General features: G+C 45.9%; 1 protein-coding gene across 1 annotated transcript in view; it reads left to right on the plus strand.

The window, feature by feature from the left end:
• The first annotated feature begins 2,825 nt into the window (after positions 1 to 2,825).
• TBC1D8B (TBC1 domain family member 8B) overlaps positions 2,826 to 27,297 on the plus strand; it is a 33,516-nt gene continuing 9,044 nt past the window's right edge. Inside the window, exons 1-13 of the mRNA XM_072981379.2 lie at positions 2,826 to 3,095; positions 12,693 to 12,803; positions 16,008 to 16,126; positions 17,497 to 17,722; positions 19,231 to 19,471; positions 20,754 to 20,961; positions 21,650 to 21,817; positions 22,712 to 22,861; positions 24,094 to 24,244; positions 25,279 to 25,493; positions 25,761 to 25,878; positions 26,080 to 26,365; positions 27,265 to 27,297. The exon at positions 27,265 to 27,297 is cut by the window's right edge and continues 97 nt beyond it. Coding sequence (XP_072837480.2) covers positions 2,969 to 3,095; positions 12,693 to 12,803; positions 16,008 to 16,126; positions 17,497 to 17,722; positions 19,231 to 19,471; positions 20,754 to 20,961; positions 21,650 to 21,817; positions 22,712 to 22,861; positions 24,094 to 24,244; positions 25,279 to 25,493; positions 25,761 to 25,878; positions 26,080 to 26,365; positions 27,265 to 27,297 — 2,153 coding nt within the window. The 5' untranslated portion in view covers positions 2,826 to 2,968. The remainder of the gene's footprint in view (positions 3,096 to 12,692; positions 12,804 to 16,007; positions 16,127 to 17,496; positions 17,723 to 19,230; positions 19,472 to 20,753; positions 20,962 to 21,649; positions 21,818 to 22,711; positions 22,862 to 24,093; positions 24,245 to 25,278; positions 25,494 to 25,760; positions 25,879 to 26,079; positions 26,366 to 27,264) is intronic.

Consider the following 27,297-nt stretch of genomic DNA (forward strand, 5'->3'; position numbering starts at 1 on the left):
CCAGGGTGGAAGAATCCCAAACCGGAATTAAGATTGCCAGAAGAAATATCAACAACCTCAGATGTGCAGATGGATACCATCATGATGGCAGAAAGTGAGGAGGAATTAAAGAACCTCTGAATGAGGGTGAAAGAGGAGAGCGCCAAAAAATGGTCTGAAGCTCAACATCAAAAAAACTAAGATCATGGCCACTGGCCCCATTACCTCCTGGCAAATAGAAGAGCAAGATATGGAGGCAGTGACAGATTTTACTTTTTTTGGGCTCCATGATCATTGCAGATGGTGACAGCAGCCATGAAATTAAAAGACGCCTGCTTCTTGGGAGGAAAGTGATGACAAACCTCCACAGAATCTTAAAAAGCAGAAACATCACTTTGCCGACAAAGATCACATAGTCAAAGCTATGGTTTTTCCAGCAGCAATGTATGGAAGTGAGAGCTGGACCATAATGAGGGCTGACCAACAAAGAATTGATGCTTTTGAATTGTGGTGCTGGAGGAGACTCTTGAGAGTCCCCTGGACTGCAAAGAGAACAAACCTGTCCATTTTGAAGGAAATCAACCATGAGTGCTCATTGGAAGGACAGAGCCTGAAGCTGAGGCTCCAATACTTTGGCCATCTCATGAGAAGAAAAGACTCCCTGGAAAAGACCCTGATTTTGGGAAAGTGTGAGGGCAAGAGGCGAAGGGGACGACAGAGGATGAGATGGTTGGACAGTGTCATCTAAGCTGCCAACATGAATTTGACCAAACTCCGGGAGGCGGTGGAAGACAGGAAGGCCTGGCATGCTCTGGTCCATTTATTTATTTATTTATTTATCTATTTATCTATTTATCTATTTATTGTATTTATACCCCGCCTATCTAGTCATTTCGACCACTCTAGGCGGCTATGGGGTCATTAAGAGTCGGACATGACTTAACAGCTAAGCAACAACAACAAAATGAGTTCCTTTACACAATTAAAACTTAGGCACCAACTACACCTGTTCCTGGAGAAGTCTGGCCATGGTGGCACATAACTTAATCACATACTAGCTGGATTATTGCAACATGCTCTACATGCAGCTGCCTCTGGAAAGCCTCAGGAAACTTCAGCAGGTCCATAACATGACAGCCAGATTGCTAACTGGGTCTAGTCACAGGGATCACATAGATCTACCCCGACCCGTTACAGCCACTCCCCTGGCTGCTGACTCATTTCCATCAGAATTCAAAATGTTGATTCTAACCTTTAAAGCCCCAAACTCAAGTTATCTCAAGGACCTCATCACTTTTTATGAGCCTGCTCAAGTGTTAAGATCATTAGGAGAGGCCTTTCTCCTAGTCCCACCACCTTCAGAGGTGCATTTGGTGGCGACATGGGAGAGGGCCTTCTATGTCTTTGCTCCCAGACTTTGGAACTCCCTCCCACTAGAGGCCACCCTGGCCCCATCTTTCCTTCTCTTCCGCAAGCAGGTAAATACCTTTATCTTTAGGCAAGCTGTTTCTCAGTGACTGAATACCTGTGTGTGGTTTTTAAATGAATTGTTCTACTTTACTGCTTTGAATATCTTTTGGTATTGCTTTTGTTTCCTGTTCGAGTGCTATTTGTTTGATTCTTTTTAGTATTTGTATACTGGCTGTTTATACACCACCTTGAGCCCTTTTTAAGGAGGAATGTGGAATAAAAAATATTTTAAAGGAATCTTAGAAGGGCACTAACCACTGTATCCTAGCTACCACCCTATGGGTAGTCAAAACAGAGAGACAGTACATTGTTGGGATACACCCAATGAGTCTCCTTCATAAACAGGATTTTGAACTTCGGTCTGCCTGGATTTAACCACACTCCTATTGAAAGGAACAAATCGCCAATATATTCTATTTTAATTGAATTTTAATCGTTTTATCTTTTTCTGCATTTTAATTGTATTTTGATTGTTGCAAGCCGCCCAGAGACCTTTTGGTAGAGTGGATGACATATAAGTTAAATAAATAAATAAATAAATAAATAAATAAATAAATATTTTCTGGCACCAAACCTAAGCCTGTAAAAGCTGCTGCAGAAAAAACAACCTGCAAGGGCTGAACCTTTCCCTCCTACTCCTGAGAAAGCCACATCTGCTTCATTTCTCCTCTGAAAAATGGCATGCGCATCCTGTCAAAAGGTAGAAGGGAAACATTAACGAGCGTTTTGGGGAAAGAGGAGAGAATACCCATTAGAATATTGGAGGGAAATACAGTAAAGTCCTAAATCCAATTGCTACCCTCTACGAAATCAGAGGAGCTGAATCAGTGGGATTTAACTGTTTACTTAAAATTCAGCAACTGGTTTAGTGAGTCTCCTTTTAATTGCAACTAGTAACTGGACTTAGTCCAAAGATTCATCTGGCCTCTTTAAATTCTGCACGGCGTCACACTCCCTGGGGCCACAGCCTGGCCGGGGACTCTGAGGAAGCAGTCCCTCAAGACTTGCAAAAATTTGCCTCTTGAGTTTCATTTTATATGGCAAAAACAACTGCCCCAGTCGGTCTCCTCGGGGCTCTTCCCTACAGGGCTCTTCCTGCTTTTGCCCTGCTGGCCAGCTGCCCGCGAAGCCGGCAAAACAAACCAGCGCGGACGTCACCCGAGGACCAAAAAAATAAAAATAAAAGCAAGAAAGCCCAAACTTTCCTCAGCCAGGCCAGCCTCTAGCGCTGAGGAGAAGCGCCCCCAAGGGCCGGCGGCGCAAAGCTTGCCGGGACTTGTAGTGCGCCACCTGGCGGGCGGGCGGCGGGCGGCGGGGCCCTCGGAACTACAACCCCCAGCGGGTTTTGCGCTGCCTCCTTCCTCGGGCCCGGCTCTGGCGGGCGGGATTGTGTGTACGTGGGAACCCTCCTGAGGCGGCTGAGAGGAAGAGAGAGAGAGAGAGAAAGAGGGGCGACGAGGGCATGGCGCGCTGAGGGAAGGGGAGAAAAAGCCGCCCTCCGGGCGCGACGGGGCCCGCCATGTGGCTGAACCCTGAGGAGGTGCTGCTGAAGAGCGCGCTCAAGCTGTGGGTTCAGGAGCGCTCCCACCGCTACTTCGTCCTGCAGCGGCGGCGGGGCTACGGGGAGGAGAGCGGGGGGCTGACAGGTAAAAGGGGGGCCCGGCCCTCCTTCCTCACCCTCTTGGGGGGGGGTGGGCCTCTCTTGCGGGGCTGCCCCAGGGGCGGCGGGGTGGGGGGGGTTTGCTCTTGCTGCCGGTGCCGGTCCCCCCCCCTCCTCCGAACAGCCCTGCCAGGTGGGACGGCGGCGGCGAGGAGGACGAGGATCCCTGGGCTGGGGGGGGGGCGCTGAATAGGGCCGGCCCTGAAGGTTGGGCAGCCGGAGTGGGTGGGTGGGTGGATTGGGCCCCGAGGAGGAGAACGAACGAACCGCCACCGGTGGTTGTGAGGGGGAGAGGGGGGGGCGAGACCTTGGCGGCCTTTCCTGCCTGTTTTTTTTGGGGGGGGGAGCTGGCTTGAGGGAAGGAGAGGCCCCAGGCCCCCTTTCTCAGGCAGCAAAATGTTGTGGGGAGGCCCTGGACCCCCACTGTGTAGGGCTTTTTTTGGGGGGGGAGTGGGACCCTTCCCTTTTCTGCTTTCCTTCCTGGCACACACAACAGCCCTGCAAGGTGGGAACGTTCGGCTGAGCAATACAGAGGGTGTGAGGTTTATGGGAGGTTGCACACGGGGGTCTTTTCTGTTTTCTTCCCTTATTTTAGGCTTACAACAACCTTGTGAGGTTGGTAGGTTATATCTAAGGGGCCGTATCCTGGGTCTCAAGAAAAAAGCAGCAAGTTCAGTGAGGTTTCAATCCTACCTCGCATTAATCTGGGACAGAGATGGGAGGGCCTGGGAAAAATGGGGTGGGTGGGTTTTACAGGCTTCCCCCCTCCAAATTACTTTCCAAAGCTGTTGTTTGTTTATTTTCCAGAAAAGTTGAAAAAAAAATATGGAGTGTGGAATATGTTCTTTTACAACGATAAAAAATATTCTGTGGCATGGTATTGAAATTAATTAACATGTATGTAACATGAAGACCCTAATGAAATACCTCTGAAACCTTATGTATTTCAGTTCTCTTTAGAGATGTAAAATTTCCAGAAATTTTCATTTTTTTTCCAGGAGGGGGAAAATGTTTTTCCCTTCCCCATGAAAAAATGAAAATGTTCATAAATTTTACATCTCAAGTCTGGTGTGTTTAACTGCTGTAGTTAGACCACCTCCTTTTGCATCCCTACAGCAATGAGGTTCCGCGTGAGTAAGGTAGCCCAGATATGCAAAAACCGCTTAACATGTTCAATGCAGAACACCCCCAATTCTCGTCTAGCAGTATCTTGTTCCCGATATTGGGTGGATGGGGAGGCTTTCCGAGGTGGCTCATAAACAGGGTTGGAAGGTGACTGACCTCCACTGTGACTGGTCTCCAGCAGCTGGTGATTAAAGATATACTGGCTTTGAACATGGAGGCTCTGTTTTGTTGTCAGTGTCGTAGGTTGTTCAGGGGAGACTGGTGTTTCACCAGAACAAAGGCCCCAGTCTAGCAGCAGGTTTGGGTTATAAGAGCTAAAGGCCAATAACATCTGGAAGGCCACGTGTCCCCCTAACTATAATAATAAGCATACTAGCTGTATTGGGGCCTCAATTAACTGAAAAGGAAATGGATGGATTAAATATATATATGTATACAGCATGGCTGTTCCTCAAGGAACTTTCTTCAGACATTATATATCCATTTTAACATCTGCCTTTAAACATCTGGTTTAGTTTACTTAACAGTTCTGTGAGGTAGAGCGGTGGCTGGCGTGGTAATATCCAGAGAGTTTCTGTCCAGCTTAGGAGAATTTTATTTTTTCTGTATGACAGAGTCAGGAAATGTATGGTTCTCCCAATAGCTCCAGGGGTCCCACTCGATTGTACCTGACTGGACAGTCCTGGCTGTGGCTGATGGGAGTCTGAGTCCAACTGCATCAGGACAGCACTACACCCCCCTCCAGCTCTAGCTGTCCACAGCCCCAGCCCGCATGACCACTGGGTGGGTATGTGACATTTCTAGTCCAACCACATCCGGGGGAACACCAACCAATCAAGGATGCATCTCTAAACCAACATCTTGTTCCCATGTTGGCTGGATTTGTATTTTTACCCATCTGAGTTATTATATTTGCATCTTCTCTTTTCTCATAGGAATTCTGGGAAGGTAATAATTACTGTTTTAAAATTATTTCTGAACTCACAGTTTGCAGCTTGCTAAAATCACAGATATCTGAACCATTTCAGGTACAGAGGTGTGACTAAAATCAGAACTTGGACTTGTTCACGAAAGCACACATTAAAAAAAAAATAATTAGTCTTTAAGGTGCCACCATTTTTTTGTCTTTTTAAAACTTTTTATTTCTGTTTTGCTTTTACCTATAATGCTTAACTGTTGGGGCCCTTTAAATAAGAATCTTGTTATATCCAGAACAAGGGTGTGTCAACTCTGATCTGTTGTTTTCCCTGGGAGCTACCCAGATGAATGTAAGCATATATTAGAATTTGAAACCAACACAGGTATATTGCTACTGAACATAGAGGTCCCATGTCAGCATTATGGCATGGGATGAAGTAGCATAATAATCTTTTGTTAAAAATACTGTATTTTTCTGCCCCCAAAGGACTGAACTATATACAGTATAACCAATGTATATGCTGTCTGGAATCTGATTAGACACATAAGCCAATATATCTGCATTGTGTACATTTCGGTAGGGTTGTAATTTTCAATTCAGAAATCATCTTAGGGTGTTTGCTGTTGTACGCTGAGTCACATGACTGCTGTCCAATAGCAGATTCCTCCACCAATTCTTTACATGTGTCAGTTCACCATGGAAATTCACACAGTGGCTAAAATCCAGTACACTTCTCCCTTCAGCAATGCAGAGGTTGGGTGCTGGTACCCCGTGTAGTTCAAAAGCCATGTATAACTTTTATGCCACCAAAAAAACATAAGTACAAAGCATAAACAGTTGATTGACACATGCATACAGAGCAGTTCTCTCTATCCGGGTTCTTTTCCGCACCCTTTCCATACGGCACCTTGTGTTATGAGCCTTAACATTCCTTATGGCCCCCTGATTGAGAGTTTGAATTAGAGATGTGTGCCAGGGACACAGTATTTATTAGAATGTTTGTTTATTTGTTTGTTTATTGGAAAAAAAAACCAAAATGGTGTTGTTGAGAACTGTGCAATTCAAGGAAGAAGTGTAGTAGGTCACACCTAGAGTAGGCCCATCAAATTAATGGAATTTACAGAGTAGTTGACTCACCAAATCCCCACTAAATGGGTCTACTCCAGTTGTGACTTACTACTGGATTTAAGCCTGATGATGTTATGTTGGCAAACTAAACTAACAGGCTTCTGTTCACTGTGTATTGCTTTCAGTTGTGCTGAGTCTAGTATCACTGTTGCCGTCTTCCTGTGAAGAAATCTGCAAGTGAAGTTTTGAAGTGTGCCGATACAAACACCATTGCTAACCCACAGTTACTAGTGAAGTTCCCAATTTAGCTGCTGTTAAAAGTGCAGGAGTAGACGGTGATTGTGTTGACATATAATAATGGTAATGGTAATGCAGAAATTTGGAAAATGCTAGTTGGCCATAGAGGAGGTACTCACTGGCGCATGCAAGTGTTGGTGTGTACTGTACATCCCAGTTGTTTCCTTCTTGCTAGCATAAGCAGCTAAAGAATCTGAGTGATCCAGACAGGGAATCTTAACTTGATGCTACCTTTGCAGGTTAGAAGTAAAAGACAGATTTTGAATTTTGAGCTATGGGTCTTGGCTCATTTTAAAGCAACAATCTAGATTTCTTGGTTCAGACAACACATTAAACCACCTTGTTGTTCATATTAGTGGAAAGAGCAAATGGGCTTCACATTTGCTAAGATCCTCCAGAGTTTGAACCTGAATTTGGTGTGGTAGAGCAGCTCTTGTATGACTGACTTTAATTTTTAGCTGGCCTTCTCCCTATGCTGATGGGTTTGGGTTTTTTCCCCTCAGTCTAATTTGCTAAATTTCCTAAATAATCAACAGTAGGACACTCACATTGCTGATTTACCAGCGTATCATTTTTGGAGGCACAGGAATCTACCAGTGAAAGAGAAAAAGCGGTAACTCTTGGTGACCAGAATTTGACGGAGGTCCCTCATTCTTCCCAATATCTGTATAAAAGTTAATGCCACTTCATCATATTGATAGGCAGGATTATCTATTCTTTTCAAACCCGGCTTGGAGACCCTGTTGATAGAACCCAGGGCCTTCTGCCTGCAAAGCAGAGGCTCCATCACAGTTATACCATATTGCTACGGAACATGGAAGCTCAGTTTAGCTGTCATTCTAAAAGCCAGCGATAGACCCAGCCTCCTTGAGTATGATTTAATTCTAATACTTTTTCTTTCTCCAAAAGAAAGAAATAACAAGCGAGCAGGTTTCATCTGGTGGCCACCATTGCATGTTGTGTCAGTGAAGCTTCATAAATAGGCGAGGCATTGTGCAAAGAAAATTGGGTTCTTTTGTCCATCAGCTTGGCTATCTGCCTACCGCTGGTTGGCTTTGTTATATGGACCATTTTGAGAGCAGCTGCCCTAGCGTATCGTACAAAGGAGAGAGGGAGGGAGGGAAGGAGGGAAGCTTCGTTGGCAGCAATTCGCTCTTCTGGGCAGTATGTAAAGTAAAGGCCTGTCGCTCAGTGGCAGAACACATGTTTTGCACATGGAAGGTTGGGAGTTCAAGCCTTGACTGGGAAATAATCTTGCTTGAAACTCTGTAGATGGGTAAGTTCTGGTGTCACTTTTTGCAGGCCAAGGACTCTTTGAGGTTCCATCACCTCCTATAAACAAAACCAGAATATCTGTTTCAGTTTTTGAACTAGGTTGTTTTGTTTTGCTAAAATGAGGTATGGAGGTATATTCTGTATTTTTTGTTGTTTAGTCATTGAGTCGTGTCTGATTCTTCGTGACTCCATGGACCAGAGCACGCAAAGCCCTCCTGTCTTCCACTGCCTCCCGGAGTTGGGTCAAATTCATGTTGGTAGCTTCGATGACACTGTCCAGCCATCTCATCCTCTATCGTCCCCTTCTCCTCTTGCCTTCACACTTTCCCAACATCAGAGTCTTTTCCAGGGAGTCTTTTCTTCTCATGAGATGCCCCAAGTATTGGAGCCTTCAGGATCTGTCCTTCCATTGAGCACACAAGTTTGATTTCCTTCAGAATGGATAGGTTTGTTCTCTTCGCAGTCCAGGGGACTCTCAAGAGCCTCCTCCAGCACCACAATTCAAAGCATCAATTTTTTGGTGGTCAGCCTTCTTTATGGCCCAGCTTTCACTTCCATACATCGCTACTGGAAAAACCATAGCTTTGACTAGGCAGACCTTTGTCGGCAAGGTGATGTCTCTGCTTTTTAAGATGCTGTCTAGGTTTGTCATCGCTTTCTTCCCAAGAAACGGGCGCCTTTTAATTTCATGGCTGCTGTCCCCATCTGCAGTGATCATGGAGCCCAAGAAAGTAAAATCTGTCACTGCCTCCATATCTTGCTCTTCTATTTGCCAGGAGGTGACAGGACTACAGTTTCCCAACCACCTTACATGCTGTAAATCTAGTCAGCTGTAGATCTACATCAGTTTACATGTCATTTTCTCTCTCATTTCAGTTGGCCTCATAAAGATGCTTAGTCCTGTATATATTTTGGCTGGTAACTTGCATCCTTATCGGTTACTCTTCATTTGCTCTTGAAACAGGTTGTGGTTGAATCAGGCAGGAGCCTTTTTGCTTCTCAGAGGACGCATGTATTGATGATGTAATCCCCAGGAGATGACTGGATTGAGCTACCTGTTTTTATTGCCTTCTCTTCTTCTAGTCCCCTAAGTAGCAGACAGTATTATCCAAATGCCAGCCTTAAAAAAAATCTATGCAAGTGTCATACTTTTCTTTGAATACAGAGGACTCAAGAGTGGGCCATATAATGTGACTGAAGGCAAAATAGAAATTGAACCCAGCAGTTGTAATGTTGAAAATTGTGGAACCCCTTTCTGTCAAATCTCTCTGTTGTACACTTTGTTTTCCAGGTGCCAGTTAAAAACGTTATATATTTGTGCACGCTTTAAGTGATTCATTTGTCTTTGACCTTCCTCATTTGTCATATGTTTATTGTATTTTTACCGAGACTTCTGTTTTGTTGTTTCAATCATCTGTAACTTTAGGTGTATGTAATTTTATGAATTTTCAATTTGTGATTTTTATGGGTTGTGATTTTAACTGTGGTTTTTTTTTTAAATTATGATGCCAAACCACTTTATAAGGAAGAGTGAAATATGTATTAAATGAATGATTAAGACAAATGATAGTATTAAAACCCACAAGGAAGTTAAACAAGTTCTGAAGCCAGATGAAGCCATCATCCATTTGAGAAAAGGCCTTTTCTCAGTAGCGGACCCATTGAACACCTGTTTTAATGAAAAGATCTTTGCCACATCTCAGTATGGTCAGATCAACTTTGCACATTAGTCAAGGCAGTCCCTGGTCCACACGGGTCATTTGTAAGACTGGCTCCAATGGTTTGGCTGCCCAAACTGGCATGAGGCATGCATGGCACATGTAGGTCCCAGCTGCCCAAATCAAAGCCTAGATTACTGAAAGCAAGCCAGATTATTTTGCTCCCTGGCCAAAAATCCTGCAAACAAATTTTCCCTATCCCTGACATTAAGGAAAATTATATGACAACAAAATTAAAATGATTTTTAAACCCTTATTTTATGCATTCAGTCTGCTGCCTGGGGCAATCACCCCCCTCTGCCAAATGATAGAGCCGGTCTTTGCCATTTATAGCATTTCATTGGCCCGAACTGTGGCACAGATAGAGCAAACCTCTTCTCTTCTGTTTGACAAGCTCTTCTCTGCTTGGAAACAGTTCTTACCCACCACAGGCTCCAAGGCAAGTGGTCATTTTTACAAGCCACCCACGGAGTGAGAATTGCAGTTGAGTCATCCATTATCCCAGGTAGCATAAAGATTGCAAATAAGAATAGGCTTCATCTTATCTCATATGCGTGCCATTGTATATTTTGCTACCCATGCTTTTATTTTATTATATTTAATTTTGAAGTAGCCATTGTCATTTTTTCCCCTCTTGGCTTTTAAACAGACTTGCTTGTTGATTCGAGGCCAGGAACGAAGAGATTGCAATTTGTTTTACACTGAATGGTGCCAAAGAGAATGTAGCAAAATAATTTAGCTGGAAGGAGTAAGTTTTGAGTCACCGAGCGATGATCGGGCATGACTAATACTGCAGGTTTACAAAGTGTGGCTTTATCCTGTGAAAGTAAATGAAAGTGGTATTTGTGTGGAAGTGCTCTCAATCATAATTTTATGTCCTCTGAAATTTGATATTAAATTATAGTTAATATAATTAGTATTATATTAATATTGATATTAAATTTATTTGTACTGATGAGACTGTTTAAAATAAGGGCACATCTTTTAGCCCGTCCTACCCTTTAAAGCATGCTGTTGTGTCTCTGTAGTTCTGGTTGTGTTTGGGCTACATTTTCTTCCACCCCACAAAGGATAGGTAAAGGTAAAGGTTCCCTTTGACATTTAGACCAGTCGTGTCTGACTCGAGGGCGCGGTGCTCATCCCCGTCTCCAAGCCGTAGAGGCAGCGTTTGTCCACGTCTCTGGTGACGTGGCCAGCGCGACTGGACATGGAACGCCGTTACCTTCTCACCAAGGTGGTACCTATTTAACTACTCGCATTTACATGCTTTCAAATTGCTAGGTTGGCAGGAGCTGGGACAAGCTGCAGTTTTCATGGTAGCTGGGAGAGCAGAGAATTTCTCCAAGATTTGTATATTGTTGCAATAGATTGCTCTTGTAATCCAAAGCATTTGAGGGTAGTTTGGTCTTGAATGGGCAATTAGGAGCCACGAGCTGCGCAGAAGACCTGCTACTCATTTGTTGAAATGGCCCAATCAAGAAACCTGCATTTTTGGACTTCAGTTTTGTGGGTTGTGGCTGTGTCAACTGTCATTGTGATCACCTGCATTTCCAGATTTACTGCTACATGACTGCTTAGGGATGGGAAGTTTAATCTAGGGATGGGGAATTTTTGGTCTTTCAATGTCTTGGCCAACCGTTCCCATTAGGCCCAACCGGCAGGGCTGTTTCTACTATCCTGTCAAGCAGAAGAGAACTTTTGGTGGGCAAACCATGGGGGAAGTGTCTGTAAAACGGAAGGATAGGCTTCGATTTTATCCTTTCAGGCTCTTGATAACCCACCATACAAAATTTGGGGAGCTTATTTCCAACGTTGCCTTTCAAAACTGATGATCTATGGTCACTCTTTCATCAATAACATCAAATATGTTTTGGCACCTTGCTTTGTTGAGTCGGTATTGTAAAAATTCTCTGTCTCTCTCGTGAGATTTGCACTTGGTCTCCCTGTGGTTTGTATGATCAATAGAGAGAGAGAGAGAGAAAAAAGAAAGATAAATAAAAGGTATTCTGATAAAGTTGTCTATGCAGAGGAGGAAGTCAGCTGCAAAACACACTCAGTGTGATGAATAATTCAGCACGGAAGCATCCTTCCAGCAAACAGAAATGTAATTCTTAATGTCAGGGTAATAGGCTCTTGGGCAGAGGGAAAGATTAGATTACAGATGTGGAAGATGTGATCGTGTTTGGATTTAAACAGCAGCATAGCTTGCTATGCATGAAACGAAAACCTCTCTGGGTGTCTCTCACTTTGCCTCCAGAGGAATGGCAAGCCACCGCTTTCTGAGGGCTGCTACAAGCCAAGTGGATGGATGTCTCTGGAGTGACACCAGTAACAAACATCTCTGGGCGGTTGTGGCAGTGGGGTGTGGATCCCCTGGCTGGTGTTTGCCCTGGGCCTCTTGTAAGAAAAAGGGGTGCCCAATCTTCCCAAAGATTCCCAAAAATGTTGCAAGAACCCTAAGAGGCTTTCCATTACAACAGATCCCCCCCCACACAAGGGCCTGTGGGGTAGGTGAAACCGTGAGTGTGTGACTGGCCCAAGGTCACTGGTCGATGGCCAGAAAAGGCATGCTGACACCTGGAAATTTGCCTGCTTCAACCCTTCAGTGAAAAACAGCCAGGGCAGCCCCGAATTCTTTTCACAGTACAGTAGGATCCCCCTGACCCACACAATCAGTATCTACTGATTCACTTATCCACAGTCTGAAACTATTAAAAATATCCTAGAAATGTATTTCTAAAGATGAAGTTAACAAAGGGAGACGAAGACAATGCTATGTACAGTATTTGCTAGAGAAATATATTTCCATGATGTTATATCACAACGGGCCACGAGAAGACGCCAGAGACCATGTAATGTGTAGCATTCACTATTTTACTAGCATTTGCTGTAATCCACATTATTCAGCCTCCGCAGGGGGAGGGGGCTTGGAATTGATGTCCCATAGATACGGGGAAATACCTGCCTGACCTTGTAATGGTGCATGCCTTGTGGCTTGCTCCTTCCACGCCTTTGTGCGCCACAAATGCTTTACGGAGCATGTCTCTCCGCTCGTAGGCTTTCTTTTTTCAGAACTTGTCACCTTGCCCGGCCATCATGGGGTGCAAAATCTGGTCCCTAATGGGTGCTGCACAAACAGTATCTGTGACTGTGGTCTTAAGCTGTGTCTTTCATCTCACAGGCCTCCTGGTGGGAACTCTGGATGCCGTTCTCGATTCCACCTCCAAAGTGGCCCCTTTCCGCATCTTGCACCAGACTCCGGATTCCCAAGTGTACTGGACCATTGCATGCGGTAAGTAGAGGGAAATCCAAACAGAGCCGTCCCAGGGAGGCTGTACGGCTGATTTAGGGGGAAAGGAATGAAGCACCTCCTTGCGTAGGGCAAATCTGTGCCTTAGCTTAGGATGGGGAAATGCCACCTCTCCGGGCCAGATCAGGGTTTCCCGTTGCTTTCCCTCCGGCCCTTTGGGAGGAAGCCTGGTTTAGTGGTTAGAGCACCCACTTTGTTTTCACACTGTTCCAGCTTCCACCTCTGGTGTCTCTAATTCGAAGGGTCTGCTAAGGAGGTGTCAGAATAAATGCTCATCTCCCTGAAACCCTGTGGAACTGCTGCAAGTTAAGGTAGACTGCACTGAGCTGGAGAAGCAAACATGAGATGAGAAGCTGCACATGCATTTTCCCCCTTCTTACTGAACTGTGGTTTTTCAGGTGTTTTTAAATGATAGTTTTTTAATATTATCCGTTTAATTGTTATTTTAATATTGTGTGTGACTCCTGTTTGTATATATTTCATGGGGTAAGGCTGCTGGCAGCATCAGACAGGGTAATTTTTAGAAAAGTAAATATTTCCCTCCTTCCATTCTGTGGCATTTGCAGGTCCCAAGTCATCCTTTTAATATTCAGGAACATAGGATGGGCTGAGGAATGGGAGGGGGGAGTCTTTAATTACCCCAAATTGCCACAATCCCAATTACAGGAGGCGGAAAGGTTTAATTTTCAAAACCTTTGCCCCTGGCCAGTGACATCATCAGCCTTTTATGCCTTGGAACATACACGAACAGGATTTCAGCCTTTGTGTTCTTGTGTTTATTACCTTGTTTTAATTAATTGTAAACTACTTTGGGTTCCTGTTTCGGAGTAACGAGATATCTTAAATAACGGACAAGCAAACAGAGTTCAGGAACGTTACATTTTTTACAACACCGTTGTTTAATTTAACTTGTGCCCCTCCTTTCTCCAATTCTGGGGTCCAAAGCAATTCATGACTTGAATTTTTTTAAAAAACGCCCACAAGACTTATAATAGGGAAATACAAATGGAAAGCATGGTGAGGACACCCTGGCCTCCCGTGGGCAACAAAAGGCCAATCCTTCCCTTCCAAGAGTGTTGCACTGCAAACTGAGGACCACAAATGACAATAGCATTTTAATTTGTTTTTAGTGTTTACCTCTATTTCATATACACTCATAATTTTAAATTGTGCGATCCTCTGATGCAAACAAAGAAAGAAGCTTAATTGAAAGCAGTTTTAGAAGGACACAGGAAAAAGAACATCCAGCTCCCAACATTAAAAGCTGCTGGCTCGATGATTCTGATAGTTATCATTAAAAATGTAACTTTGCCAAGCTCAGCCAAGAGTTCCCCCTGTGTTCAGGCGGCAGCCCGTGATCCCTTGGCATGCTTGGCTTTTAAGCTTTCTGGGTTTCTCTCTGAATCTGGTGAGGGGTCTTCCAGGTCAGACCCCTCCCGGTAAGTCTTGCTTCCACGTCCATCCAAATGCCACAGGATTGACTGTGCCTTCCCACCAGTTAGTCCAGTAACTATTTTTTTTCTCTTCTGGTACCGCATGCAAACGATTGTGCTCCAGCTCCTTGGAAGCACAAAGGAAGAATCGGAATATGTGCGCTTTTATTGTTTATGTTGAGAGGTGTGACCAGGATGCCCGTTGCTCTTAGTGCCGCCTTGACCAAAGGAGTCGGCACCCTGGCACTGGGGAGGAGCCGTTTCTCGCAGCTTGCTTTCAGACTCCCGTAACATGAACTTTCTAGCTGTCAATGAATTCCCTCATCACAGTAGGATCCTTTGCATGTCCTTTTTTGCTCACACAAAAACTGCTGGGCAGATAGCTCAGTGGTTTAGGTCTCTGGCTGCAGAGCCAGAGATTGGGGGGTTTGATTCCCCCCACGGTGCCTCCTGGACAGGGGCTGGACTTGATGATCCCCAGGGTCCCTTCCAGCTCTGCAGTTCTAAGATGACGATGATGAAAATTCAAAGCAGATGTTAGAGCCTTCCAGATTCTGTAGGCAACAACTCCTGTTATCTCTCATCATGGCCTTATACTTGAGCTCATACAGTCCTGCAGTACTTGGAGAGCAGCAGCACAAGTTCCTCGCCCTGGATTTAAGCCCTTTGGCCAGTGGCATGTGTGAATGAAGCTGCCATGTGGCCTGATGCCAAAACTTGGGGAAGTTACTTTTTGGGCCACCGCTCTACAAGAAACCCAGAGCCAACACGCCCAGGCTGGCTGAGGGGGTTCTAGTGGATGTGCTCCCCAAACGTAATTGTTTTCCAAGCTCTTGATTGTTCTCTTCCCCTCCCACCTCTACAACCATCTATTTATTTAACTCAGGCTTGTATTTAATCACTTGCCTGGTAACCGTAGGTGGTAAGGAGCTGCTAGCAGGAAAATACGTGTCCTTCCACGCGGACACCTAGCGTAGAACTGACTGGAGCTGTCTGTCAGCGTTTGCTGGAAGGCTTCCACTCTTAAACATTTTTGCATGCTGTTAGCTTTTCCCTGGGCTCGTTTACAAAGCTGCCTTAATCCAATTTGGAGACTGTAGGAAAGCTATTGCCATCCCATACCTGTTTCCGTAGCCAGAAGTGCTTGGAAAAGGGCAAGAATTCCTGTAGACCCCAGGAGGCCCCCCTCCAAGGCTTTAATGGCTGGTCGGCCCCCTCCCTGGACAAAAATATTAGCTTTAGCGTAAGAACATGTCCTTCTCCCCCCCCCCCGCAACTCCTTTTCCTTTTATCTCTTGCCTGCTCTGATTGTAAGCCTGACAGCCAGATCTGTTCCTCCTTTATCATTTTTTGATATATAAACTGCTATAAAATATCCTCCTGGAAAGAAATGCTGGATAGCCCAGGGGTTGAGACATCTGGCTTTGGAGCTAGGGGTCGGGGGTTCAGTTCCCTGCTGGCCCTCCTTGACAGTGGCCGGGACTCAATGATCCATAGGGTCCCTTCTAGCGCTGCAGTTCTAAGAGGAGGAGGAGGATGTGGAATGGAATGTAAACACAATAAATAAACAAATCAGCCAGCCAGCGAGCCTCGCTGGGTTCCAATCCGTTTATTAACCCGTGTTCGTCACATCTTTCCCTAAGAGATGGATCCCTTCCCCCCATTGAATATGACGAAAGGGGGCACCAGGGGCTGGCTTCTTTGGTGCCTTTGAATCAGGCGACATGTATTTAATGCTAGATATTCTGTTCAGGGGCCAGCAGAGAAGAAATAACAGCTCACTGGGACTGGCTGGAAGAGAACATCATGAAAACCCTCTCCGTGTTTGATTCTAGTGAGGACATCACCAGTTTTGTGCACGGGAAAATCAGGGTGCGTAGAACCTGTTATAAACTGTCTCAAGGTGCTTTTTTTCTGAGTCAGATTTTTTTCCTTTTTCCTCGAGGGGGGGGCTTCGCTGACCTGGGGAGGGGCTTTTACGAGATGTGTCTGCATCATCTAAAAACTAGTGTAGGATGTGTTTTCCTTTAACAGGATTTCTTTATTCAGATGCAGGTTTATGTGTCCTCAGCTGAGGTGGATTGCTTAGTGAATTAGGTAGCTGACTGTGGAGCCAAAGGTCGAGTGTTTGATTTCCTGTTATGCTTTACAGAGGTAGATCCAGCAAGGGCCGTCTTGGGCCAGCTGCACAGTCCCAGGACACCCCCGGAAGAAGGGAACGGTGAACCACATCTGAGTAATTTAAAGCAAAGCAAAGTGTGCTGCTTATATTTGTGTTGGGATTGACCAAAGGACACACGGTTATTATTATGGGTGTTTATGCCTTACAGGTCTACTCAAGAAATAAGTCCCATTATTTTCAGGGACACTTACTCCTAGATATAATGTTTGAAGTGATAGCTGTGTCAGTCTGTACATGCATATCAACAAGAAACACACACACAAAATGAAAGCAAAATAATATTAACAACAACAAACACTACTGTATTTTAATGCATGCTTTCATGGCATAAATCCGCTTCTTCCTATTCTTCGTATTCCCATAAGAGTGAAAATACAGAGACTACATGGTAAAACATTCATATAGGGCTCTAAGATAAAGGGATAGTAGTGGTTGATAGGCTCAAGTTGCATATATTTTATCTCAGCTGTTTCCCTCTGGATTCTTGCTCTGTAATTTTTTCCCCTCCTAGACACTCCTAGATACTGGCTGCATAGCTCAGTGAGTTGTGAAACTTGGCTGTGGAGCCAGGGTTTAGGAGTTTGGTTCCTCACTGTGCCTCCTGGGAGAGGAGTCGACCTGTGTAGCCTTGAGCAAGCTGCACAGTCAGAGAGAAAGAACAAGAAGAACTTGTATTACATATATTACATATATTGTATTACATATATTGTAATATTCTACATGGAGTGAGATCATGTTAGAAGAGTTACGTCTGTGTTTTTTTTTTTTTTTTCAAATCTCATGGCCTCACACCTTCCGAGGCATGCAAATCTTTTGTAATCCTTCAGGTCCTGATCCCCGGGGCCAAGAAGCAGGTTGACTCTTCATCCGACCAAAAGCTTGGAAGTGCTGTTTGTTTTGGTTGGCAACTCCTAAAATCCGCACAAAGGATTGACCTTACTGGGTGGGAAATGCCACTGGTTGTAGTCTGCAGGAGTAACTTCTCAAAACTCTGTCCCTCAGGTGATTGATCTTGCGTGGACTCTTCCATGTTCACCTCTTCTATGCCTCTTCCTTGTAGGGTTTGATCGCTGAGGAAAGTAAAGGATCTTTAATAAAAGAGGAAGATCCGGAAAGGTTTCGTGAGGCGCATATGAAATTTGAGAAGTGCTTTGGGCTGGCCGAACAGGAGAAGCTGGTGACGTACTATTCCTGCAGCTACTGGAGAGGCCGGGTCCCTTGCCAGGGGTGGCTATACCTGAGCACCAACTTCCTTAGCTTTTACTCCTTTCTTCTGGGAGCTGAAAGTAAGTGTGTGTGTGTGTGGGGGGGTCATGCCATCATTCCTTTATGGTTCTATTTCTCTGAGCCCAGCGGCGTGTTTAAAAATATCCTTCCTTTCTCAAATGTCAGAAATGTTTCTTTAATACAGTACTTTCCAGGAGAGTTAACTGGGTTAGTTTATTGTAGCAAAAACATTGCCTTTTTTTTCTCCTTCAGACTAAAAATAGAATATCCCAACAAAACCTCTTGATTTATATCTTGGTCACTATAAGGAAAGTGAGGGGGGGGGGAAAGTCTCTCCCCCCCCCGCCCCAACAAAATAGATGTTTCAGCAAACTACCATGCCAGTAAGCAAAAGTTGCCTATTCTGGTTGTCGACAAGTTGGTGATTAAGATTAGATGCCGTATTTCTCAATGGGGTTCTGGAAATTGTAGGCATCCTTCAGTCTCGAGAGACTATGGTAACATGCTCTGAATTGAGGACTTGGAACAGCGTCTAGTGTGGCTGAGGAGGCCAATTCGAGAGTGACAATCCTTCCACATTGAGGACAAATACAATCTGTCCCCTGTCCAGCGCCCTGATTTTGCTAGCTTCAGGTCGACCTCTGCCTTGGCCTGCTGGACAAGGGTCTCTTCAAATTGGGAGAGGCCATGATGCACTGCCTGCCTCCAGGCTGAACACTCAGAGGTCAAGATTTCCCATCTGTTGAGGTCCATTCCTAACGCCTTCAGACCCTGCTTGCAGATCTCCTTGTATCGCAGCTATGGTCTCCCTCTGGGGCCATTTCCCTGCACTAATTCTCCATACAGGAGATCTTTTGGAATCCGACCATCAGCCATTCTCACAACATGTCCAAGCCAACGTAGACATCACTGTTTCAGTAATGTATACATGCTAAAAATTCCAGCTCGTTCTAGGACTACTCTGTTTGGGACTTTGTCCTGCCAGGTGATACCAAAAATGTGTCAAAAACAACACATTTGGAAGGTGTTCAGCTTCCTCTCCTGCCATGCACAAAGGTCCAGGGCTCACTGCAGTACAGGAGTGTACTCAGGACACAGGCTCTATAGACCTGGGTCTTGGTATATGCCATCAGCTTCTTCAGAGGTTCCAGAAATAAAATAAATATACATAAAAGCCAGCCTTGGTATTCTCCTCCCACATTCCATTTCCCCCCATATTTCTAGTAGTCCACGCAGCCTCCAGAGTATCCCAGGGGCAGAAAAACTGGACAAGTCACCCAGTCCTCTGCCCTGAAAGCAAAATTTCCATTCTTCAGAATTGCTGCTGGATTTGCAAGAAATCTCATAACTCAGTCCGTTGAATTTCATTTCATCTTATCCGTCTTTGTGAAGGAGGAATGAGGTCAAGTAGGGACTAATGATGAGCAGCAAACTACCTTGAAACAGGCATTTTTCAAGGGGCACTCCAGAAGCTCCACCTCCCCATATCCCCAAAACTTGCCCATCTCTTTTGTAAGATGTCATTCCCGCCTCCTTTTTCTTTTCTTTTTAAAACTCCTACCTGCAGTAAAACTCATCATCTCCTGGGATGAAATCTCAAAACTTGAAAAGACGTCCAACGTGATTCTGACGGAGAGCATCCATGTCTCCTCCCGTGGGGAAGATCACTACTTCTCTATGTTTCTCCATATCAGTGAAACGTTCCTTCTCATGGAGCAACTGGCGCTCTACGCTGTCCGAAGGCTCTTCGACAAGGAAACGTTTGAAAACGACCCCGTCTTCTGTGATCCCTTGCAAATCACCAAGAGGTAAGGGTTTGGAAACAATGAGAAGGAAATGACGTCACGAGATGGAAGTAGATTGAATATCTATTCATCAAGGGTCCCATAGCTCAAGGGGTTGATGGCCTGTCCTCACTGTGTTCCTAGTCCAGTTCTTATTACAATAAGACTCCCTTAACCACAGGATCAGTATCCACTGATCCACTTATCCATGGTCTGAAAATATTAAAAGAAAAATGCCCCAAAATATATATTTCTAATGGTGCAGTGACCAGAACTGGTCAATAGAGGAAGCCATGGACCATGCTATGTATAGTGTTGGCTAGAGAAATAAAATTTCCACGTTGTCATTACCAGAACTGACCACTAGATGAGGCCAGAGACCATGCTATATAGTTCACTATTAAAATAGTGTTTTTCAGCATCCACAGGGAGACTTAGGATCGATCCTCCACATTCCTGCTGTATCACCAGTAAAGGTGTGCAATCATATTTTTAGACTACAACTCCCAGAATTCTATGTTCCTTGGGGGAAAACAAGTAGGGCTGAGAAGGACCTTTCTTTATGGGATTTGGATTTCCCAATTCCCAAAAGTCCTATCTAGGTGGGACAGTAATATGGGATTAGTGAAGCTGTCATTCAAAACAGGGGGATGGGCGGTGGAATCAAAGGTTCTTCCTGCTTAGGGCTGGCCGCTGGTTCCCAGCCTGGGAACTGCCTTTGTGCCCCAATATGTGTTTTGGAGCCCATTCTTTTGTTAAAACTACATGTTTTAGCAGTGATAGTGCTGCTGGCGCAAACCTTAGGCCGGGCTCCATCCCATGTGTTGTTGTGTGGAACATAGAAAACCTACTTTTTGACATAACCGCTTCCACTGCCCCCTTGCCAGCATTAGGGGTGGGGTGAGGGGTGGGATTCAGTGGGACCTGTATCTTTTCCATGAGAAAAACAGCCAAGAGTCTTATTATAGCTGCTTTAAAGGCTACATGACCTCAGTTCATCTGCTAGTTTCAACCCAAGAACCATTGAATCATCTGCAGAATGGATGAATCTTGTTGGTTTGAAGAGTCTAGTTGGGAGTAGCCCTTGGATCCAGATCTAAGAAGGTCTCCCAGACATAGGTTTTCATGGGCTGCACCCACTTGCTCAAAAGGGTGGAGTGTCATCTGAGGAGGCAGAGGAGGGCTTGGAAAGGCAAAAGGTTATGGACGTGGATCGTTCTCTTAACAGCAATGGTTGCCACTGGAAGCGTTAGCGACTGTCGTGACGTTTACCAGCCCATGGCCCCTTTTGCTTCTGCTTTTCCAGGGGCCTTGAGAACCGAGCCCACAGTGAGCAGTTCTGTGCCTTTTTCCGACTGCCCCAAGAGGAGGTCCTTCAGGAAGTCCACGAGTGTTTTTTGTGGGTGCCTTTTAGTCATTACAACACTCTGGGGAAAATGTGCGTCTCTGACAACTATGTCTGCTTTGCCAGCCAGGACGGCTCCTTGTGCTGCGTTGTCATTCCACTGAGAGAGGTAAGCCAGCTGGACGTGACGGGGGAGCAAGGGGGGCCAGCCTCTGTGTTCAGTCGGTCTTTCCTTCTGGAATTCAAAGACCCTGGGTAGTGGACTGAACATTTCCGGTCAAGAAGCCTTGGGTTATTGCCTTGCCTTGCTTGTGGTCGTAAACTGCACCAGCTGTAGCCTAAGTTGTGGTTTTAATGGCTTTGGACGGTGCCTTTTGAAAACAGTCGGAGAAGATAAGTGAGGTGTAACAGGAATGAAGCTCGGAGTGAGTTGAGCTTTTAGATCAGGGGTCTCCAAACTTTTTACAGTGAGGGCCAGATCGGATATTTTCAAAATTTTTGAGGGCCGAAGGAACAGGAATGTGTGTGTGCACATGCGCATATGCACGGTCGGCTGCCCGCAATACACAGACATACACAGGCATGCCCCCCATACGCCTCTGCATGCACACGCACACACACCGCCCCACTCACGGGCGTGCAGGGCTGAAGAGAACAGGTTGGACAAAATGGCAACGCGGGGCAGATGTGGCCCGTGGGCCGCAGTTTGGAGACCCCTGTTTTAGACCATTTCAGAATAAAATTGAATTAATTTCTCCAAATTAAAGAGACACCCCTGCACCCTGAAAATGTGCTTAAGAGCTCTGAATGCCGGCCAAGGGGGTGGCTGGAATGTTTATGTCCGCTGTTGCCTCCAGGTCATCGCGGTTGAGGTGGCTGACCCGGCCAGCAAAGCCCTCACCGTCGCCGTGAGAGGACAGAGAGCCCTCCGTTTCTCTGAACTGAGGGATTTTGAACACCTGGCGGTGAAGCTTCGAAGAAAAGCTCACGCTACCACGAGCCCTCAGCATGGCGTGAGCGCAGAGGTAAAGGTGGAGCTTGTGGCCACTATTTCTCTGTAGTGTGCCTCTACAAAGGCCTTGGAGGATGTAAAAGGCTGCCCAGGCTTTGTCTTTGTGCTTGTGAAATTTACCACCACAAAATCAGTCACAATAGCTACTGGCCCAAGTTGTTTTAAATATACCGGGACTCAAATTGCCCACTTTTTCTTTCTTTCTTTCTTTCTTTCTTTCTTTCTTTCTTTCTTTCTTTCTTTCTTTCTTTCTTTCTTTCTTTCTTTCTTTCTTTCTTTCTTTCTTTCTTTCTTTCTTTCTTTCTTTCTTCTCTCTCTCTCTCTCTCTCTCTCTCTCTCTCTCTCTCTCTCTCCTTCCCTCCCTTGTTACAGTATTTGCAAAGTAACCGTTATAGAGTTTAATGAATAATTAACATTACATTATTTACTGTGTTTCTCATTTACTTTTCTATTTCTCCACCCCACCCCCCAAAAAGCAAGCTAACAGTTGATAAAGGAACAGCTTCAGTCTTGAAAACTTCCTGTCAGCATGCTGTTAAAAGTAATTATAGAAAGTAACCCGATAACCTTGGCCAAAGTTCTATTTAATAATTAGGGACAGAGAACTCCACCTGAAGAAGCCACCGTGGCCACCTAACGAATTGCCAGTCCTGTGCCTGGCCGTTCCTCCGATCATCACGGGGGTTTCTGCAGTTGGAGCTTGCTAGAAGTCGCTGTTGAGACCCGATACTTGCTATTACTGATTAGCCTGAGTAGGGTAACTTCGGACTCTCTTTGTGACCATACTTTGGAAATGTAACTTTGCTGCACGTTTCATACCCCAAAAGTAACTCATTACCGGTCACTGTTACTTCTTGTTACTTCCAAGCTTTGTGTGCCCAGCTCCTCCTCTGAATGCCCCTTGCAGGTTGCCACTTGCCCGAGCGCGGGTCTTCTCTTGGAGCACTACGAGGGGCAACCCATGGCCAGCCACAAGGACAGCAGCAAGACCGTTAGCACAGAAGCCCTCATGACTGTCTTTCACCCTCAGGATGCAGAGAATCTGGACTCCAAGATGGTGAGAAGACGATAGATAAGCCCTGCCGTCCAACCCTTCTCTGCATGTTTCCACGGAGCGCTTGTCTTCGGACGGCTGGCCGTCGCGTCCGTGTCGCTTAATTCAAAGCTTCCTTCCCCGCCTCCCTTTCGGGTTCCAAAGTTCCCTCGGGATCCCTTTTGACCTGGAGAAACCTTTTGGGACTGCCAGGGATGGAGGTGGTGGTGGTGGTGGTGGTAGAGAGAGCTGAAAATAACCACTGGATCACCTCCAGCAGCCCCATTCCCGGCAGTGGGAATCTGGCAGCAATTTTCAGATCCCAACGGCGCCCTCCTTCCCCTTGATTCCAAAGCTCCCCATGGCTTTCCAAGGGCAAAAGGGGTGTCGGGGAGAAGCTTTGGATTGGATTGGGCGAGCCTGGATTGGACTGAATGGTAGGATCACAGGTTGATGAGGTCATCGCCATTGGCTCCTGCAGAGTTGACACAAGAGGATCTCAGCCAGTGTTTCGATATTCGGGGCTACCTTTCCTGGGTCTCACCAATATCACCGGTTCACCTGTTGGTGAAAAGCATCACCACGTACTTTTCACCAACGGTTCCCAGGCTGTGGAACACCTTCCCCTCACAGGTAAAGGCCTTCTCTTTCAGAAAGTTTCTGGCGACCGGACAGGCTGCTGAGAAAAGGAAGCTTTAATAGGAGATGCTGTACATTTTAATTTTTTCCCCTCGGTGGGTTTGGTTTTAGATTGTTTTAAGTGGGTTAGTTGTTCAGATACACTCATAGAGGAAGAGGAGGAGGAAGAGGGGATGAGAGGCAGGCTTTCATGTCCTTGAGACCAGAAAATCATGATACTTCTTTAATTTACTCCTGAAACATGGCACAAGTTTGAACTTGCAGTAGAGTTGCAATATCTGTGGGGGAGGGGGGGAAGAGACCAAAGTTCTGGTTCTGGTAAACACATCCTGGAAATAGGTATAAATATGTATTTCGGAGTTTTTTTCTTTAATATTTTCAGGCAGTGAATAAGTGAATCAGCAGGTAGTGAACCTGTTGTAGGCCAACCGCATAACGTGTCGCAAGTTCTGATTCTCACTTTTAAACACAGAAGCTGTCTGTAGCTTCCTGTCGGTTCCTGCTTAGACCCTTGCTTTCGCCAATGGCCATGCTTTGTACGAGCCGACCTTCTTCTGTCCTGTTCAGACCTTGCGCAACGATACTTAGAAGGATTCTTAATCCCCTTGCTTTGTCAGCTGAAAGAGAAAATGAAAGAGCAATCCTGGAACATCCTTTTCATCGAATGCGGTCGTGGAGTCGGTATGTTTCGAACGAGGAAGACCCGAGACCTCATTGTTCGAGGGATTCCGGAGGTGCTCAGAGGAGAACTGTGGCTTCTGTTCTCAGGTAGGATCTCTCCTAGAGAGGGTGGTGGTGGTGGTTAGAATGATAGCTCCTTATTTTATTGGATCCATTTGTACCCTGCCTTGCACTTTAATATTCTATAACATTCAGAAACATGGAATGGGAGATCAGCATGAGAAAAAGAGTGGCTTCTGAGAGGTTTTAGAAATGCAGAAACGCCTGTGTAGAAGATTAAGCCCTAAACACCATGGCTAATCCCACCTAGAGCATAACCCTTGAATCAGTTAGCTTTACATAAATTTTGATTTACCATTCAATGATTGACTCAGTGGGGCTGCTCTCGTTGGGACTGTCAGGTAGCTCTCGGTCAAATCATGCAGTGCTAGAACCCACAGAGGGGCTGTATCTCCCATCATCTCTGGCCCATTGGACATGGTTACCCCACCTTTTCATAAAATGTGCCAAGCTAGTAAACCTGCACACCCCATATTAAAAAAAATAATACACATACACCTCTCATGTGGTTTGCATTTCAAGCACTGGATCTGGCCATAACTCCCCAGAAGGCTTTGGACCACAATTCCTGGAATCCTTGACCACGAGCCAAGGCCGCTGGTGGTGATGGGGGTTGTAGACTGGAGGCTGGGAAGCACTGCAGGGGGAAGCGGTCGGGAGGGGGTCTTAACAGGGGCCAGTGATAGTTCGTCCTTGTCTTTCACTTGCAACCCACGCAGGAATGCTTCAGGATCCCTCTAGGGGCTAAAGCCTCCAGTCTGAGAAGCACTGGTCCATAGTTTGAGTCTAATGCTATCATTGTTGTTTTAAAAAGAATGGACTGTTATGTTTTTTGCAAGACACATCCAAAGGGCCTTGCACAATGGCTTGCCTGGTGTGAAATAGACTCATGAAATAGCTGCCCTGTGTCCAGTATCTGGATAGCCTCAAGTCCATGGAGTTTATCCAGCACCCTTGGATGCCGTCTGGATGCATGGGGAGCTTGGGTGTCTCGCTAGGAAACTTTGCAGGTCTTCTTGGACGTGTTGCTTTGTAACAGCAGGTCACAAACGCTTTGGCAGGTGCTGTGAACGACATGGCCACCCACCCCGGCTATTATGCGGAGCTGGTCGAGATGTCCTTGGGAACGTGCAGTCTGGCGACGGACGAAATCGAAAGGGATCTGCGCCGTTCCTTGCCTGAGCATCCCGCGTTCCAGAGCGACACAGGAATTTCCGCTCTCCGGAGGGTTCTCACCGCGTACGCTTACCGGAACCCGAAGATTGGCTATTGTCAGGTGGGAAGAAGTGCCTCTGTGCTCAACAGAACGTGTTCATCAGCTCTCCCTTCGGGCCTGTTTCCAATGGTATGACATCTGTCAATGGGATGTGCAACAGAATGTTGCAGCGCCAAGTCCTCTTATCCAGCATGCCAACCATTTCCATTCTGCTCCATTCCTTCTTCCAGCTTTTTGTCGCACCCACACAGGTGCCTACACAAATCAAACCCAAGCTGCCCTTCGGTATTCCTGTAACAGCTTTGTTGTCTCTCTGATCGTTGACAGGCAATGAATATTTTGACCTCAGTCCTGCTCCTTTATGCCAAAGAAGAGGAAGCTTTCTGGCTCTTAGTCGCCGTGTGCGAAAGGATGTTGCCGGACTATTTTAATCGGCGAATCATTGGTGAGAAATGGCAAGGTTCCCGTGCTTTCCTGTGGGGCCGGCCGTGGCCAGACTGGCTGGTCGATTCCTGGAGATGTCGCGTGAAAGGGGCCGTTTCTCAAAGCCCTGCTTAGGGTGGGCTCAGGAGCCGCCCTTGTCGGCTTGGCCAAGGGGCCTGCTCCAGTTTGCCTCTGCGTTCAGGCCTCTCCTTCTCTTCCGTAGGTGCCTTGGTTGACCAAGCGGTCTTCGAGGATCTGATCAGGGACTACCTGCCCCAGCTGACGGAGCACATGACCGACATGACGTTCTTCTCCTCCGTCTCCCTCTCGTGGTTCCTCACCCTCTTCATCAGCGTCCTGCCCATTGAGAGCGCGGTCAACGTGGTCGACTGTTTCTTCTACGATGGGATAAAGGCCATTTTGCAGCTGGGCTTGGCCGTCCTGGACTACAACATGGACCGGCTGCTGGCCTGCAAGGACGATGCCGAAGCGGTCACTGTCCTCAACAGGTACTAGGAACTTGATTAAACGCAACAGGGCCTGCCGGAAAAGTCACCTCCGTGACTAAAGGATCCTCCGTCTGCCGACGATCCAGTTTGGAAAAGCAGCACAATGTCGGCCTAAATCTGATGGCATGAGAGTGGCTGAAAAAGGATTACTCTGAGCAGGTCTTGGGGGGAAATAGGTGGGAAGAGGGAATTACTCCCCACTTCCCAGTTTTTCCAAGGGAACTATTTCCACCAGGAGAGCAGCCTTTTTAGATCCTAGACATAGAATATTTTGCTATTTTTTTTAATAATGTGTGTTCTTTGCTCTGGCAATGAATACAAAGCAGCTTTGGTATTTTTTTTAAAAAAATGCAAAACTGCATTAAAAAATGTAAGATACGCAGGAATCAAAGACAGAATAGCCTCCTCAGCAAGAAATAAAGAAAGAAAGAAAGAAAGAAGGAGTAACCACTGCAGTAATACCAGCCAGAACTGGTCTCATCTACTTTTTGTAACCTTCTTTACCAAACCCTGAGTCTTTGTGAGCGGTCCATGCCTGTGGGAATCCCAGCTTAGGCAGCAAAAATGGTGCCACCGCCGAAAGGTTTCTGCTCCCGGTAGATGTTTTTGTGCCACAAGAGCAAGGCCAAGGAAGGCCTCCCAGGGTGGGGTTGGACACGTCCTTGAGGAATTCAGAGCTATCTAGGATTTTGTCGGCTAAGAAACCCCATAAAGCCCCACAGAGACCGGTGAGTGGGTACCAATAAGCAGCAGCTTCGGACAACTCGAGTTTCTTGTGGAAAGACAGGAGGTTTCTCCATGTATGTTATTTTCTGATGGCTATATTTTCAGTTGCTCATCTCTCCGTATTTTCTGCATGTTTGTTTTTGGTGTGTGTGTGTGTGTGTTTTATAATTCAGGTTTTTCGACAGCGTCACCAACAAGGACAGTCC

This window comes from Pogona vitticeps, chromosome 11, assembly GCF_051106095.1.
Source record: "Pogona vitticeps strain Pit_001003342236 chromosome 11, PviZW2.1, whole genome shotgun sequence".
Classification (NCBI taxonomy): domain Eukaryota; kingdom Metazoa; phylum Chordata; class Lepidosauria; order Squamata; family Agamidae; genus Pogona; species Pogona vitticeps.